At 35.8% G+C, this 18,330-nt stretch overlaps 1 protein-coding gene across 1 annotated transcript; it reads left to right on the forward strand.

Moving 5' to 3' along the window:
* Nucleotides 1-6,741: 6,741 nt before the first annotated feature.
* LOC102231814 (glutathione hydrolase 5 proenzyme-like) lies at nucleotides 6,742-17,065 on the forward strand. Its single transcript, XM_023338451.1, has 12 exons — nucleotides 6,742-7,017; nucleotides 8,276-8,403; nucleotides 8,695-8,790; nucleotides 10,097-10,292; nucleotides 12,978-13,138; nucleotides 13,264-13,410; nucleotides 13,496-13,629; nucleotides 14,175-14,362; nucleotides 14,454-14,545; nucleotides 14,630-14,739; nucleotides 14,815-14,925; nucleotides 15,487-17,065. The coding sequence occupies exons 1-12, from the start codon at nucleotides 6,845-6,847 to the stop codon at nucleotides 15,631-15,633; spliced, it is 1,683 nt and encodes a 560-aa protein (XP_023194219.1). The 5' UTR covers nucleotides 6,742-6,844; the 3' UTR covers nucleotides 15,634-17,065.
* The last annotated feature ends 1,265 nt before the right edge of the window (nucleotides 17,066-18,330 follow it).

Raw genomic sequence — 18,330 nt, forward strand, 5'->3', positions numbered from 1 at the left:
TTTACATTAATTCGGTTCACTGAGGTTTGTGAACATTTGTTTAAAAAAATCCAATCTAAACTTTAGAAATGCCAAATTGCCAGAGATCACTCACTTTTCCTCCTTAAGTTGTAGAGACGATTGTTCACCTTTTTAATGTTACTAATGTTGAAAACTACTTAAGCAAAGAGGGGGAAAAAACATATTTTTGAGATGTATTAAGTTTAACAATTGATTTTATTGGTAGAACTCCCCAGTAACAATGATTGCTGCCCTTGAGTTGCACTTCAATCAGTTTGGAGTGACTGCACTCTGAACAAGGTGGAGAAAAAGAGCTAAATTACTTCATTAAACTGTTTAAAACAGAACAACAAAAAAAACATTTTATAGCATGAAATATTTTGTATTAGAAAAAAATCTAATGTGCTGGACCATATAGTCTTTCAAATTCAAAAATGTTGTTTGATTTGGAATACAATTGTTTTAAAGTAACCAAATATGTGGCTGAGAATAATCTATACCAAAAAATGCACGATTCATTACATCAAGCTCATACACATTAGCAAAAAATATATATATTTTCTACCAGTGCATGATAGAACAATAAGTTATTAGGGATGAGGCAGTGATTACTCTCCATCATTTCTGCCTTTTCCTGTTGCATGTCAATCCTTTTTTGGGGGGTGAATCAGATGGGTAAAAATAGTTCTGGGACTATTAATTCAGAAAAGAGGGAATCAGAATTATCCTGGTGCCTCATCTGTCAGCCTCCGAGAGTTTTTCCAAAAATTATATAATCCAAAATACACAAAGACGCGACACAGTTCAGGAGAACCCCCCTGAAGCATGAAAATGTAAAACAAAACCACATAAAGATGCAAATAAGAAAGGAAGGATTGGTTTGAATGAGTGGACTCGGAGTTGTACATGCTCAGCGCTGTGACAGGATGCTGGATTTGAGTGAACAGGGGCTGGCATTGGTGAGTAGGGGGGCTGCTGGTATGACGCAGGGAGTGCAGAATAAAGGGATGCTCTATTTATAGCAGCGCAGCGACCTACAGTATGATATTCTTGCTGAATCTTCTCCTACACCTTCTCTCTCTGCTTACATTGACTCAAATTATGGCACACGGCTTGTAATTTACTCAGATTAATTAGGGGGCTTTGATAGCTGAGGATGAACTAATCCTCTCACAGCTCGGGGCAGTCCCACTCAGCAACGAGGAAAAGCAGGCTGTGGCCATGGCTAACAAAAAAACACTGTGAATTAACATTTATAAGCACAAGATTCCTGGCTTTATTTTTTTTAGAAATGTTTGTGAAATTTACTTCACAGGATTCTTTCATCCTATAAAGTGATTCTGTTTGGAAAAAGTGACTTGGGAATAAGTTCCTGGATAAATACAGGTCCTATTTTGTAATTGGAACATAATTTAGAAGAAGCAAAATGCAAAAGCCAGTTCAGTGTGAGAATGTGTATAATTTTTTGTATTTCTGTCTCACCAGGGTGAATTTTTGCAGCTGAAAATACGCACACTGTCGCCCCCTGGTGTTGAAAGGTTTACTGATCACCGGCGCACTGGATAGAAGTTTTTGTCCATTAGGAAAGCAAGACGATGCAATTATTTGCTTAGCTGAATTTATACACAAAGTGATTGACAGAAAAGACATAGAGCAGACATAAGTCACACTAAAAACATAAAATGAACCAAAAAAACAAGATACAAACAAAAAACATGTGGGATCACATAAAAGCAATAACATATTTAAATGCAAACCCAAGCAAATTAAACAAAAAAGCCATTTTAGACTTTGTAAACACTGGTTTAAGTCCCGACTTAAATGAGCCAACATTTTCGTTTCCTGTCTGGTATTCGAGGAATTCGTTCCAGGGAGAAGCAAAAAAACATCTGAAGTCATTGTAGATTTCAGGATAAGAGTTTAGGGGGTGACAGAGAAGTTAGTTTATCAACAATAAAATAAATGTGATCAATAATTTAACTGATAATATCATAGAAGTATGACTGCCTTTATCTTTTAATTAAAAATCTGTAAAAGTCATAGAGACCTTGCAGAGAACTTTACTGAAATGGAGTTGGCTTTTATCCAATCTTCCAAAACAATCAAGCTTTCAACTAAAAGTAGTTTAGATGTGTGTAAAACTTTTGTATTTGGGCCTAAAATATTGCATAATCTGGCTGTAACAAAGCGTCTTAATGTGATGGTTGTTGTTTGGCTGGTAGTTTGAAACAAGTCCTGAGAAGTTAATCCCAGTTTTCCATCTTCAGGATCTGAAGACCTTAGATGTTTCTGGGATTCTGCAACCCGAAGAGTCCGACTCTGTGTCGTTTCATTCTTTATTATTCAACGTCCAAAAGGCAGAAATAAACTCTCTAGACATAATTAAAGCACCTGCAACATTTTATATTCTTTGTTTAGTTTGGTCTGATGATCTCCAACATGTTTTTGTACTTGTACTTATGGTTTGATTCTTTAATAAATAGATTTTTATTTTCCTAAAATTACATCCTGTTTGTCCTGATCTCAGACTCACGTCTTTCGACCAGTGATTCCTAGCTCTAGTCCTCGTGACATCTTTGTTACACACTGTTCTGATTTTTTTATGTCTTTGTTTCATGCCTGTTGAAGAATGAGAACTTTTAAAACTCCCACACCAAGAGAAAAAAACATTTTCTTGATGTGGGTAGTAAAATTAACTGTTTCACTGCTAAATCTGGAAAATAGAGTAAAGCTATTATTATGCTTCTAGAGACTAATGAACATATTTTGTGCTCATTTCTCACAAATTGACACATTTCCTTCAATTTTATTAAAAGGCATTTGACATAATTTGCTTGGATGATATAAATTACCTAACTTTTGAGCTATTTTATTTGAAGAATGTTTCCCCTCTCTTCTGTGTGACTGGCATTTTTAATGTTTGAGATCAATATTTAACCACTTTAAAACATCACACAAATTAATTTAGGTACAGAAACGTCTTTTAAATATAAATTACTCTTATAAAAGTAGTGTCAGAATAATAATTTGTCAATTAATTTAACATAATGAAAATAAAACGTTTCAATGTCAAGAACTTGTCAAAGTGTCTTTAGGTTTAGCTTGTAGAAATGTAAGAAACCAGACAAGAATGGATTGAAAATTACTTTGAGATTTGATGGATAAGTTAAAAACTGATAGAAACAAGCACCTATTTACAAAGTAGAGAAATGTTAGTGTTTTAAAACATTAAAAGTGGGATATCTGCCAAAAACTAATACTACAGACACCAAAATAAATGTGTGCAAATAGGCAAGAGTCAATCTAGACTAAATATTAAAAATATTAGTAATATTATTTATTAAACTGGACTCATCCTCAACACAAAACAATGACATTTTGTTATTTTTGTTATTTTGTTAAACAATAAAGAAACGTGTGAGAGATTACAGTGAATCATATCTTACCTTCTATTATTTTACCCCTCAGCTGTTTTTATTTCATTTTCAACTAAAATGCTTATGACTCAACACAGCATTTTAATTGGACATACAGTACATGACTACTTATGACTGAGCACAAATGGATTCAGAATGACAGGAGACAGATTTTGGGAAATAACCCATTTCTTTTGGTGGTTTATTGCTGAAAAATTAATCACAGCGAAACTTAAATTACCGTCCAGGATGTGGAATAGTTTTAGAACCAGCATCCGCTATAAAGAGGCTATTGTCCTCAGCACAACTGTCAGGAATTTGACCTTTGACCTCAAACCCCCTTTCTACACGTCTGTTCCTCTTCTCCTTGCTTCTGTCTAAAAACGGAATCAAAATAATATTTAGTATTTTGGTCAATTACAAGAATAGGAGAGCAACTTGTTATATTACAAATAAAAAGTTTATTTCTAAATATAAAATGTATTCATGCATCAAATTAATTGAAATTAGCTCTAATCTGTTTGTTTTCTCGAATATAAATGATGCAATTGTTATAGTGCAGATGATGCTAAGTTTAATTCAACTAAACAAAACTTTTTTTTTCCTTTTGACAGAGAAAATTATCCGTCATTTTAAATATTTTGAAAATGTGAAATGTTATTGTGTTAAAACGCATTTACTCCAATAGAAATTTTGAAGCAGACTTGAAAACTAAGATTGTCCACATACAACAATGTGGCTTATGACAGATTAGAAAATTCTCAGTGTTAAAAAGAAAAGTATCTGTGACTCAGCATGACTTATGAGCGATGAGTAAGAAACACTGCGCCACAGAATGATGACTGTTTACTTTTACTGGTTTATAATGGAATCTAAATTATGTTGGATCTTTTGCGTGAGTAACATCCTGATGAATGTGGATTTTCTCCTATCTGACAGACGCAGAAATGTGTTAACATTAGCAGCCTTAAAAGGACTGCCTAACAAACAAAAGACTTAAAGAACAGTTTATACAACCCTGTAAGCAGAACAGTGTGAAATTCCCTTTTGTGGTGTTTATCAAGAATAAAGAAACATTTATAAATGGAAAGTATAAATTGAACAAAAATTGGGGGTGAAAGCAAACTGCTGCTGACTTGATGTCATCCAGCTGCAGAATCGTACAGGAAAGATAAAATTTGTGCCTTACTAAGTATAAACATTAAGGGAGTGACTGGAGACCAAAACTGAACCAGAACTGAACCAGAACTGATGCAGAACTGGTCTGAGCAAAACAAGCCAATACAACTTCCCCCATCATTGAAGAGGGTTCATTCCTACACTGCACATGGATTTGCATAAATGTAAATACATTCTGGGAAGACATTCCTGACATTATGTCAGAACAAATGGTTTTCTTTTCCATTAGATTCCCAAATATGTTTATGAGGAGACTTTGCAAATCTGAATACACAATTAGTAAAATAGAAAGTACATAGTGATTATGAGAAAGTCTGACTCCCATCTCCCTATTTCCAGGGAGAAATACAGTAGATAATCTCTTAGATCATTTACTGTGTTGGAAGTGATTTTAAACTTTTGTTACCATGCCAATGCCTCTATTAGATTCTGAATTATCATGCTAAATTGTTGCTATATTTCACAAATTGTCAGTCACCAGTGTTTTATTTTACTTTTCTGTTAGTTAGATGAGATATTGACATGTTGCTTATAATTTATTAATGTTTCACAAACTTACAAAGTACTTTTAAAAATACATCACTGTTTAAGCAACAGGAATTGGAATGAGGTGCTGATTTATGGAGGAAGACCTTAGAGAACCGAAGGGTGGGTTGGTGTGGATGAGTTCAAACATGTGAGGTTAGGAAAGGTCTTATAGGTAAGGATTTTGATGCAAAGACATACTGCAATGGTAAGACAAAGACTCTCATAAGCTTTAAAAATCCAATATACATTTTTGCTTTTGTTCTATTTTCAAGATTTACTGCCACTGAACAAAAAATCGCCTGTGTCAAGGTAACAGTGAGTAAAAATATGTGCCAACTGCAGCAGGGTGGCCAGCTGGCTGCACAGTCCATCAGTAATTGTTGCATTAAACCCTTTAAGCTCAGCAAAGATTTGCGTTATAATTTCATTGGACTTTTTACAAAACATGTTGGGATTGCAAAAAGGCAACCTAATCCTACTTTGACGTGTGTTGAGAAAGGAGCTGGAGGCAGGGGGGAGGAGAAATGGTAGAGCTGGATGTCATCTGCACACAATGAACTTTGACACTGAAATTACAGACAATAATGCAAGGAGAAAAGATATGATCAATAAAAGATGAATGAGGACGCCACCTTGAGAAAATGTGGAAAGTGTTGTCAGAGTGGTATTTAAATATTTAACTCATCCAGCAAATTTTATCAAAGACTAAAGTAAAGTCAGTGATGTTCTAAATCTGGTTGTAGTAATGAGAAAGTAAATTAAATCAAATAAAAGTACAGAAAAAAATAAATGCACTGTTGTACAGTAATGGCCAACTTTGCCTTTTGTTTAGTGTTTTTTAATTATTTAACTTTTTAATCAGTAGATCTTACAGAATAAAGTCTAAAGTCATTTCTGTTTTTAAATGGCAGCTTTAGTGCTTTCAGTGTTGGTATGTAAGGCAAAGATAAGCTTGTTTTTTAAGTAATTTTACGCTATGTTGTGTTAATTTAGTCAGCAATAATATGTGTTTTACATATTTTATTTGAATTTTATTGTCTGTAAGACATAATCATCAGAATTACAGGAAATAAAGGCTTGAAATATTTCAATCTTTAATTCATCTACTTAATATATGACTTCATTTTCTAAACTGAGTTACAAAAATACTGTTTTTTCCCCCAAGATATTCTAATTGGATGTAAGTTTTGATTGTAGCGTTTAAATGTGACAAAACAAGTCTTGGGCAATACTGTCAGCGCACCGTCTGTTGTTCAAATCGTTGCTCTTTGGGACATTTAAGCCTCTGGGCGATTTTCTTTCCAAGACCACCTAATCAAGCAAACTTTGCTCTAACACACTTTCAAAAAGTGTGAAATGAATTGATCATTGAAATACTTGACACGCATGTTTTTCGGGAACAAAACATGACAACAAGGTTTTTTCCCCAAGACTCATGGTTACTAAGAATGATCCAGTCTAAATCCAGTAAATTACTGCTTTCGTTTCTGGAATAAGAGGGAGATAGAGAAGAAAGACGAAGAGGAGGAGGAGGAGGAGGAGGAGGAGGAGGAGGAGGAGGAGGAGGAGGAGGAGGAGGAGGAGGAGGAGGAGGAGGAGGAGGGTTGTCAGCCAGGGTAGTTCATGCTTTGGATAATACGGATTTGATTGTGCGTCTGTGCGCACTTCATCGAGCGCAGACGAACTGTGTAAAAGTTTTACCAACTCACACACAAAGCGCAATGGCCAAATATAAGCCCTGGCTGACGGCATGTTGCGTCCTTCTTATTGTGATTTGCGCTGTTGCTCTGGTGAGTCTGTGCATCGCCACGCTTCTTGGTGCGGGTTGCTCCGGCGGCAGATTCAGACATGCGGCTGTTTCGGCAGACTCGCAACTTTGCTCCGAGATCGGAAAGTAAGTGGCCTCCCTCCCGCCTCCTTTCTTGTAAGACTTTAATTTGACCAAATTGATGCTAAAAAACATTTTTTTCATTCAGAATTTTCCTGCTTGGATCTAAAACGTGTTTTTATTCATTGACGTGCACCTGAATTGAATCGGGCTTCGCCTCCTGGCAGTGGGAATAAGCAGTTTAAGAGATTTGATCGGCTCTGTGAGATTATAGCATAGCGCATCCAGGTCCTTTGATTGCTCTGAGCAGTTGCTGAATCAATTCATTCAGAGTGCATAAACATGACCTGTCGCTTATGTTGAAAGGTCTTGGCTCTGCTTTGGTTATTTGTCTTACTTGCAGTTGCGAGTCAGTTAATCAGTCATCAGTAACTTCAGAAGTGCAAAGGTGGTTTCACTGGAATGTGTGCAACTCTTCCTGCTTTTGTGCACAACTGGGGATTTTTTTTTTTTTTTTTTTTTTTTTTGCCCTTGTGATAATGTTTGTGGAGAGTTCATTTTGCAGTTCAAAGCAGAGACAATCAAAGGTTCAGATGTGAGTGACAAAGAGATGAACTGAGCGGAAACTCTGGAACATTGGCTTAAAGTAAAAAGGTCAGCTTTGCACAAAAAAAAAAAATTGCAAAAAGTGTTTTATTAGCAGAAGAGCAGCATGTGTCTCGGTCTGTAAAATAAACATTATTTTTGTTAATTTGCTATGGCCTGTCTTTCCACAAAGTTTTTTAATTGCAATATTTACATTTGTTGTGTCAAGATAACCTATATGCAGATATTTGAAAATTATGTCATCACTCCACTTTTAACTCACAACCATGTCAGTCTTTGGTACAACTTCAAACTCCTGCAAAACGTTTGAGCTGGCAAGGTCTAAATATTCCCAACACTGCCTTCTCTTTCAGCTTAGGAGGCAAAGAGTAGTTAGTGCCAGCCTTCCTGAAAAGATCCTTTATGTTTCCAACACAGTCTGCAGAGTTGTTTTCTCTTTTTTCCTGCTTTTCTAATGTCCATCCAACTGAGGTGGAGAAATCCAACAAATAAGACAAATAAAATGTATTGTGCAACTATTACTATACTTTCACTGTCATGAAAGACAGACAGCACGTGGATTAACTTTGATTGGTTTTCCGTTGTAAAACAATGGACACCCCCAGAGTAAAAGCCATCAAATAACACATTGGTGTTTGCCGGTGGGTGTCCAAATGTGTGCAGAGCATCGCAGTCAGATAACTGGTTTCCCGTAAATCCACTGAACATTGTTTTCCAGGAACATGCTCCTCCAAGGCGGCTCAGCAGTAGATGGCGCCATTGCAGCTCTCCTCTGCACATCTTTGGTCAACCCTCAGAGCATGGGAATTGGAGGAGGCTCGATAGTTGTAGTCAGAAATAAAACAGGTGGGTAGTCTGCATTTGATTTATTTTTCAGGACATGTTTTCGTTAGAATCAGACTTTTGAATTATCACCACTATTCTTTCTTTTTCTACTATTTGGTATGGAAAGAATCATTCATGTCATATTTCACCTTAATGTCATGAGAAATTCAGATTGAATCACATACAAAAATATATTTTGGGTTTGTTTATCTTGTCTGTTTGCCTCTGGGATGAGCAAGTGAGTGGGAGGAAACTTTCAGAAGAAAACAATAAATTATTTGTGAGTTATTTCATTTGCTCATTTGTTTCCAGGTAATGTTAAAGTTTACAACTTCAGAGAGTCAACCCCACAGACATTCAAACCTTCTCTGTTAAAAGATTGTCCCACTAAATTCGGACTGACCGCAGGTAAGCTGCATCTGCTGCACAGACCAATTTTTGACTTTTTTTTTCATTAAAGGTTTTTCCACAGCTTTTCTTTTGCATATTTATTAAAATGACCAAACCAAGAAATCATATTTACATAAATGTTTGCAACCTTCATTTCCACTGATCCTCCTTAAGATGTTTTTGTAAAATAAGTGGAGTCCATCTGTGGAAAATTCAGTTGATTACACTTGGTTTGGAAAGACACACAGTCTATGTAAGGTCCCAAGTCAGAGATCAAACAGCAAGCAATCAAAGGAGTTTTCTGTAGACCACAGACAGGATTGTCCTGCAGCAGATCTCTGTTAGAGCGACAAAATGAAAGTCATTCCCTAATAAAAGGCACATGGCACAATGTCTGAAGTTTGCCAAAAGTCACTTGAAGGACTTTCAGACCACGAGAAACGAAATTCTCTGGCTTGATGAGACAAAGATTGAACTCTTTGGTGTGAATGCCAGGCATCTAATGTGCTGGACTGGCCAGGCCAGAGTCCAGGCTTGAATCTCATTGAACATCTCTGGAGAGATCTGAAGATAGCTGCACAGATGTCTCTGTCCAACCTGATGAAGCAGGAGATGAACTGCGAAGAAGAATGAACCAAACGGCCTAAAGATGCTCGTTCAAAGCTTGTGGCGTCATATTCAAAAACGGATTGCTGCCAAAGATGACTCAGCAAAGTTTTCAGCGAATACTTACATAAATGTGATTTCTTGGTTTTCTGTTAATAAGTTTTCAAAATTCTCAAAAATGTTTCAATATTGTCTTAATTGGGTATTTGTGTGTTGAATTTTGAAGAAAGCAATTAATTTTAATGCGATTTGAAATAAGTCTTGCACATACGCAAGTCAAGTTTATTTATATAGCAAATGGTCGATTTGCTATATAAGCAGGTAAATATGCAATATTAACAGATATATCTGTTATGCCTGAGTTATGTCAAAAGCTTTTTGGAGGCTGATCAAGGAACAACTTACTAGGAGAGCTTTAGGTAAACAGGTGTGATATATTTGATCTGTGCAATCCTTGATTGCAGTTCTTGTATTATTATCTATCCCCCTCAAAAAGAATGGATCAAGTCAATCATTAAAAACCCCAAATTAATACGAAATTTATTTCAATGATGAAATAAATCTGATCAGAATTGCATGTTTACAATAAGAAACCTTAAATTTTAACTTTAAGAAATCTAAATTTTTCTACAGTTCATTGTTTTGTTTTTTTAGGTAAGCTGTCTTCACATTTTTAGCTTCCAAAATATTGTTTTCATTTTCCACCTCAATGTTGCAGGTAGTCAGTGGATTGGCGTTCCCGGGGAGCTGCTGGGCTACGACGCCCTCCACAGAGAGTACGGGAAGTTGTCCTGGGCCAAACTGTTTGAGCCAACCATTAAACTGGCCAGGGAAGGAATCCCCATGCCACCATACCTGGCACGCTTTATGAGCCACGAGTTGTTGAAGCCGCATGTGGAAACGTCGTCTCTGTGGTAAAATTTCACACATCCATCTCAGAGAGGGAGAGGTTTTAAAAAGCTTCCAGAAATTATAATTGTTAGTGCAGATGAAACTTACAGAAATTAAAGTAAAATTATGTGTTTTAGCAAAAGAAATCAACTCATTTAAAACTCTCTTTCAAATCTCCAATTCTTTTAAATCAAAAACACTTTGTATAACCAGAGTTAAAATTTGCTGTGATTATTGCGCTTTACATGTACATAATGCAGTCGTTAACCTCAATTTTCACTTATCTCCGACTGTGAAAATGAATGATTTAGACACTGTTGGAGGTACAAAATATGCTTCACTTTTCCTCATAAACCCCACTCAAGAACGCTATATCTTACAGCTTATAAATATTTTTCATAGAAGATAAACTTAGGTCCAGGGGTGGAAATTAAAATTTTTCTCCACCAGCCACAGTGGCTGGTAGAGAAAATTTTTACCGGCCACTCAGACATTTCACTAGCCACTGCTTTCTTTTTTTCTTTCGATTACAAACCCCACAAGTACAAGCAAATTATATAAAATATCCAATGTATTCTTAACTCTATGAAAACGAATTTACTGACAATAAGTTTAATATACAGATGTACATATACAGAATAATTTAACATAAAGCATGGACACCTTAACAGGGTTGTAGTGAAATAAGTTAATTTGAAGTAATTACTAGCGGCAAACTTTAAATACACAATCCTAACATTCTTGCAGTCACATGTTGAACATTTCCAAATTTTCATTGGATAAGCCCAGTGTCCGTCAATAAAATCAACCAATGGGCTGTCGCGGTCCATTAAAATTAAATTTAATATAATTTTTTTGTTAAATTATGACAGCGTAGGGCCGCCAGATATGGACAGTAAATGCATCAGTCTGTAGTCCAGACGGTCGGTCCTCCTCTGGACAGAAGTTCAAACTGAATGCAGCTTTTTTTTCTGTTCAAATTGTCAACCCGCCACAGTGGCGGGTGCGTTGCTCCAATTTACACGCCACTTCATACTTTTACCCGCATTTTGCCAGTGGCAGGTGCTAATTTCCACCCTTTCTTAGGTCAAATGTATTGCTTTCCTGTTGGTAATGAATTTCAGCTGTTTGGAGCAGTTACTCAATGGTGTCCTGACTCGGCACAATTTATATGTAGCAGAGCACTAGGAAAGAGGCCAGCAAAAGTTTTGGATTATGGTCGTCCAATGTTTCCATGACGTTGCTCTAAGGTTATGAAGGCTGCATGCTGAGGAGGGTTTGTTGAGACTGATGAAAAAAGGTGGGGTCAGGAGTCAGTCGCTTAGAGATTCACTCCTTTATTCAACAAGAGATGCTTTCATCTGTCATTCTGCAGAAGCAAGGAGAGGCTTTTGTGAGGAAAGTATTTGCTCGTTTCACACTTTTGTCTCATTTATGTGTCTAATCATTATGCAGAAGTAATCTGAGTAAATATCTAGTGTTCTTTCAGCCATTTAATCCCTCTTTTTATGTTAAAAAATAGTTTTTTGTCATTAATCAGACTCCTAATTGGAGATTGCGCATGTAAATGTTGCATTAGACCCAATGTAAGTATGATGCTAAATAGCGACATTAGGCATATAACATATAAAGCCAAATCTCTGGTGTATATATGTAGAATCTTGTATTTATTACTCAAGCAGAACTTAGGCTTCTGAATAATTATTGCCTTTTTAGCCTGAATACCAAAAAACATGTTGCTACGTAGTTACATATATATTTATCGTCTTATTTGAATTGTAAAATTGTGCAATATTTCTCCCTTAATATTTATGTATTCACTATTCACAATCTAACTTAACCATTTAACTGGTAGTCCCAATTGTAGGCTTTACTGCTAAATCTTTGGAGTAAAATGACCTGAGAGAAAAGCCTCACATTTAAACATGTGATTGAAAAGCTGAAATGTGCTGAACCTTCTTCACTTCCAAAGTATTGTGTTTAGGGTCCCTGACGGCAGAAATTTTGGCTCATAAATTTGCATTTCTGTTGTATTTTTCTGGAATAAATGAGGCGAGCATGAGCTGACCTGAAATATCTCCAATAAAAATGTGTTGGGAGGAAAGCTGTAAGAGGCTTTTGCACAAAAGAACCAAATCAAGCTGGTAGGCTAAGAATTTGTGATGGCAATTAATGTTAATTCTGCTCCTAGAAAAGTAAAGACAGTCATTGTGAACTCAAAAAACAAAATGCAAAAAAATAAAATCACAGATTAGATGGATTACCAGATTCAAAGGATAACAGTGTCAGAACCTCAGAGCTCAACTCAAGAAGGTTCATATTTGTTTAGTTTGGACAGCATTGTGATGTATTTTTTTTTATTTCACTGCTTCTTCACAGTTCTCCAGTTTGAGCATGCTGGTCTATCAAAGTTTCTCTGTGTGCTCTTCTCCTCTCACCTTCCTAAAAAAATTATGACTTAGGTGATGGTAGCTTTAAGTTAGGAATAGATGTTCTTTTTTCTTTCTTTTGTGACTTTAATTAAAAAAAATTCCAGGGTTTTCCCCACCTCTTTACAAAACAGTTGTAGGGCATGGCTCTTTGTGAATTTAAGCAAAACAAAACTATTTAAACATCAAGTCAGGTCACTTTTTGTCGGGATGTATTGTGCAACAATTATTTTCAGCTTTTGCCTAATGTGTGCGTTTATCTATTTTCTTTTTATTCAGTGAAGTCTTTTGCAACAAGAACAAAACAATCCTGAGAATGGGCGACACCATGCAGTTTTCTAAACTTGCAGAAACCTTGGAAATCATTGCAAAGGAAGGAGTTAAAGCCTTTTACACTGGCAGGATTGGACTTGACTTAATCCAAGATATAAAAGACGCAGGTTGGTGCAAGATTGGCCTGGGCAAATTGAGGCTGTGTCATTTAATAATGTAAATAAAATCTACTTCATGTAGAGGAAGTGGACAGAAGCACATAGATTTTACAGAAATGTGTTTTTATTCTTAGGTGGAACATTAACGGTGGACGATCTGAAGTCTTACAGAGTGCGGGTGGACAGTCCATGGACAGTTTCTCTGGGAAATCATAAGATGCACATCGCTCCACCGCCTGCTGGGGGGGCGCTTCTAGCTTTCATTCTCAGAATCATGAAAGGTTTGCATCTTTTGTTGTAACTCAGATGGGATTCTTTGAATGCATTCATTTGGACAATTAAAAACCTGAACTCTTGCTCCCAAAGGGTTCTCGTTAACTCCAGACTCTCTAGTTGGTGAAAAGAAGAAGATACAGATGTACCATCGTTACATAGAGGCAGCTAAATTTGCTAATGGACAAAAGAGGAACATTCGAGACCCTGTCTACAGTAGCAGCAAGGTTAGTGTACTGGAATTATTTCTTTCTGAGAAAGTAATTGTTCTGACTCAAGCATTACAGAGTTTAACGTCTTGTCATTGTAAGTCAGTCAGTTAAAACCCTGGAAATGGGGAGCAAAATGTCTAATACTCAAATATCCGCAAAGTATGACACCTAGTAAGCAACCCATTGATGTTGCATTACAGACAAAAAATCCTAATTTATCAGAATTTTTTCATTCTGATGAGAGATAGCATTGTGTAAAATGTAAATAAACTGAATGCGACTTCAGTATTTCATATAAGGTAAAATTAGTGTAATTAGAGTATATAAAGTGTTTAACTTGTAAAGATCCTGAAATAAATGGACTTTTAAATATATTCTAATTTATTGAATGGGTCTTTCAGATTGGAAACTAATAGCCAGACTAAAGATGGATTTATATTAAAACAAAATAAAATATATTTCACACACTATTAACCCTTTTAAAAGTTCAAAACAATTCATTGAACAGTAAAAAATAAAATAATTACAAAATTGTAAATTTTTTTATGTTCCTCTTTCAGATGGCTGATCACTTAATTGATCCTTCGTTCATTGATCGCATAGCGAGGCTGATATCATCAAATAGAACACATGATAACTCCTATTATCGTAACCACAAGCCTTTGCTTGATAACTTTGGAACGACTCACGTTTCTGTCATGGATGCGGACGGACTCGCAGTCTCAGCCACTAGCACCATAAACCAACTGTGAGCACAAAAGCCTCCTCAAAATAACTTATATTTTCAAAATCTACATGAAGTGACGTCACCGTCCTAATGGCACTGTGCGGTTCTGCAGGTTTGGAGGAGCGGTTTACTCTAAACGAACGGGGATCATCCTCAACAACGAGCTTGTTGACTTTTGTGGGAGAGTAGATTCAATACAAGGAGGTAAAGAAACAAAACTCACCACAGAGTTGAGGACAAATCTGTCTGATGTTCACTGAGTCTGAGCCGTTTATCCGTCTCATGCAGGTGAACAGCCGCCCTCCTCAATGAGTCCTGTTATACTGGAGAAGGAATCTGGAGGGATTCTTGTGATGGGAGGGTCAGGAGGAAGTCTTATCACCACATCAATGGCTTTGGTAAATCACTGCTTGCTTTGTTGGCTAGTTTTTGGGCTTATTTGTGCTTAAATAAGTGTCTTGTTTTTCTAACAGTCCCTAATAAACCGCCTGTGGCTGGGGATGAGCTTAAAAGACTCCATTGCTGCTCCTATAATCTTCGTCAGTTCAAACAACGATGTGAATTTTGAACCAGAATTCGATAAGGTGAAGTATTTTCATCATTACTGTAAATTTCAGTTTTACGTTGATTTCCACACTTATTAACATTCCTGTTCAATGAGTGGGAAAATTGTTCAATATTTTATTGATGGAGCATCATTCAGGATTACTGATTAAAGCATGTGGAAAATTTCTGATGTTGACTGAAGATAAGAGAGCATAAAAACAAGCTTGATATTGTCCAAAGAGGATGGAAGATATAACTTTGTGAGTGATCGTTATTACAAAAAGTATCTTGTAATTTAACTATTAGCTGCAGAAATGCTAATAAACATTGCACCGCTGATGTTGTAGAAAACAGGATATTTTTTTAATTTGAAAAACTTTTCAGTATTAGATGACACCATAGTAGAAATTCAGTTTATTAAAAGACTAAATATCTTTACCAGATGTGCCAATACGTGTGTAAAGAGCTGTAGATAAATGACTTTAATTAGAAACTAAATTAATATAATTGACTACCCTGTGATCCATATGGAGATTTTTATATTCTATTTGTCACACTTTTGTCTCATTTAATTTTAACTATGCTGTGTGTTGTTGTAGTCCATCATAAATGGCCTTAGACGTCTTGGACACAAAACTGGGAATTGGCCGTTCTTTTTAAATGTGGTCAACGCCTTGGAAAAGGAGAACGGCTGCATAGCGGCAGTGTCGGACAGCAGGAAGCTGGGAATGTCAGCTGGATACTGATCATGAGGAACAAGCGTAACCTTCCACAAACGTCTTTTCTTGGACTAACTGAGCCTTTGGGATTTGCGTCAGTGAAAGTGGTGCAGCTCTGAAAAACAGAATGTGAATTATACTTTTTGCCTTTTAAGAAGAGATATGAATGCTTAGAAGTTGAGATAATTTAATTCATCTAACATAGAGATAAAAATGCTGGTTATGAACTCCACTGTTCCTAAAAAATGACTAAATGTAGGCGCACATCCATATAGTATTAGTCTAATACTATATAAAAGTAAAGAAAATGAATCACTATCATGAACATATTTTAAATGAAGACAAATGCACATAATAAATGTATACTGCCCATCCAACACATTCCTCCTTTTGTTTGTTTTTTTACATATATGTTACCTTGTGCAGCTACAGAACTGTGCAAAAGTTTAAAACCTATCCAATATTTATATTTATCTTTCAAAATCACAGATTATGATGTAAAATCAGTATTTAGTGATAGATCTCCAGGCTGTTTTGGGACAAATTTAGGCACCAAATTCACTCGTTTATGACTCACTCAGGTGAAGTCGCAATTCAACAACTTTATCAATCACTAATAAACAATGTTTGAAAGTCAGTTTGAAAGCAAAGATCTGACACAGAATGACGTTTCATTCATGCACTCTGGGAGAGAGATTAGATTAGATACATGCCTTAATGGTATTTTCTCAGATTCAGTAGGACTGTGTCTGTTTCAGGTTACTAGAAACCAAGTGCCTAAAGAACCCAGTTTCAGATTGTTTTATTTTGTCTGTCACTTGAGACAAAACTTGCTCAGTCAATAAGTTTTGCAAAACAGTACCAGCATTCCAAAAGAAAAAGAACAAACTAGTTTGAAACTGATTGTAGAAAGCAGCCAAAGTCCGAAGAAATAAACTGAACAATCTTCACAATGTCTGAATCAAGAACAATTTTCCTCCTTTTAAAGGACATTTTTGAATAAATGAGGGGTGGTTTGAGACTTTTGCACAGTGCTGCATTAGAGTTTAGAAACAGAAATGTTGAGATGCTGTTTTCTAAAGTGCACTGCTCCCCTTGTTCCCATGAAATGGGTATAAACGTTTCTGAAAGACTGACTTTGCAGTCGACACTTATCACTTTGCACTGTTGACTAATATTTACTTTGTCTATTACATGTAGCAACATAAATGTATTATTTTTTCTATCTGAACTAGTAGATTTGTTGGCCCTTGCTACTACATATGAGCCATTTAGCCTCTTAAATAGGAAATTCTGAGAACAAAAAACTTTTACTGTGACTTTTAGCATCTTACTGTATGTGAGTCTTATGTTTCCAATGTTTTAAATTTAATATGTTGTAAAAAAACTATTTTTACTACTTTTTTACTTGTGTTTTTATAGACTTGTTCATGACTGTTCACTGTTTATGTTTGTTTTGTCACAATAAAAACTTTCCCTTGATTTGTTTTTTTAATTTTTCCAGAAACAAAACATTTAAGAGTTTTACACATTTCGTGCAAATCTTAGGTTCTTGATTACGGTTTTATAGCTCTGTGTTTTTACACATTTGAAGCTTAAATTCTATTTACTCTGACTCTATGTTTTAACAAAAGTGAATTGACAAATATTTTAGTCTTTAACACTTGAGGGATGATAAAGTTCAGTTTCCTTTTCTTAAAATGAAGTAGCCATGTTTACAAGTGAGCATTTTAAATGTTTTGGAGATATAAGTGAATCTACAGGATTCTGCTTTAAAGACTTTAAAACAACACTGGGAAATTATCAGCAATAATACCTTATGTTTTCCAATTTGGCTTTTTTGAGAGCAGAAGAGAGATTTAAAAAAAAAAAAAATGTTGTAATGAGATACGTTCTCAGTAGAGGAACTTATGAATTAGTAATGATTTCTTAAGTGGATTCTGCTCGGCTCCCCTTCGAGGCGCTCAGTGTGAGTAATGAGAACATGCAAATTTCACTCTTTGTGAAGTACCTCTGTCTTTGTTGAATGACAAATGAGTTAATTTTGATAAGCTTTGGCTTTTACAGATTTAGTGTCATAACATCAACTTCTTTCTGTGAGGCGTAAAAACAAACAATAGCTTTAAAATCCACATAAGTCTCTGTGCCAAGTTTCACTTTAACTGCAGGAAGTTAAATGCTCTGCTGATGACTGAATAGTTTTACCCCCATAGCCATTTTGATGAAGCAAATTATTCCAAGAACAGCTGTTTGATGCTTTTGTACGTACTTCTTTGCACATGTGTTGCTATTTTAATCTGCTTGGATGTAGCAATGACTCAAGTTTAAATCACATATGTGGAGACTGCAGCTTTTTTTCCCTTTGCCTGCTGGGTTGATAATTTGACCTATTACAGTTGCACAACTCTGTTCATTTTAACTACAGTATGTGGATGTTGAATTCTGCCTAATTGGGTCTTCAAGGAAAATTTCAGTGTGCTGTGACAAGGTCACTGATGAATTCTACGCAAAAGAAAGAAATGCAGCACAATGAAGCTGTGGGACTTGGTTTCAGCATTTTGTTCCAACATCTTGATTAACTCTTGAAAAAATAAACCTAGAAGAAAATAGAGTCAAACTTTGCCGTCACAAATAGATTTTCTCTTTGTGCAGAGTATTGGCACAGATTTGTACTTTTTTGATATGCTAAAAAACTCATGTATCCCAAACTACTCCAGAATTAAT

This window comes from Xiphophorus maculatus, chromosome 8 (assembly GCF_002775205.1).
Source record: "Xiphophorus maculatus strain JP 163 A chromosome 8, X_maculatus-5.0-male, whole genome shotgun sequence".
NCBI classification, from domain to species: Eukaryota; Metazoa; Chordata; class Actinopteri; order Cyprinodontiformes; family Poeciliidae; genus Xiphophorus; species Xiphophorus maculatus.

Excerpts from the sequence above, each read along its gene's own strand:
- LOC102231814 (XM_023338451.1), top strand. The coding sequence starts at position 6,845 with ATGGCCAAATATAAGCCCTGGCTGACGGCATGTTGCGTCCTTCTTATT. Across the intron at positions 8,791-10,096 it reads TAAATTCGGACTGACCGCAG|GTAGTCAGTGGATTGGCGTT; the intron begins GTAAGCTGCATC and ends TCAATGTTGCAG. Across the intron at positions 13,630-14,174 it reads CTGTCTACAGTAGCAGCAAG|ATGGCTGATCACTTAATTGA; the intron begins GTTAGTGTACTG and ends TTCCTCTTTCAG.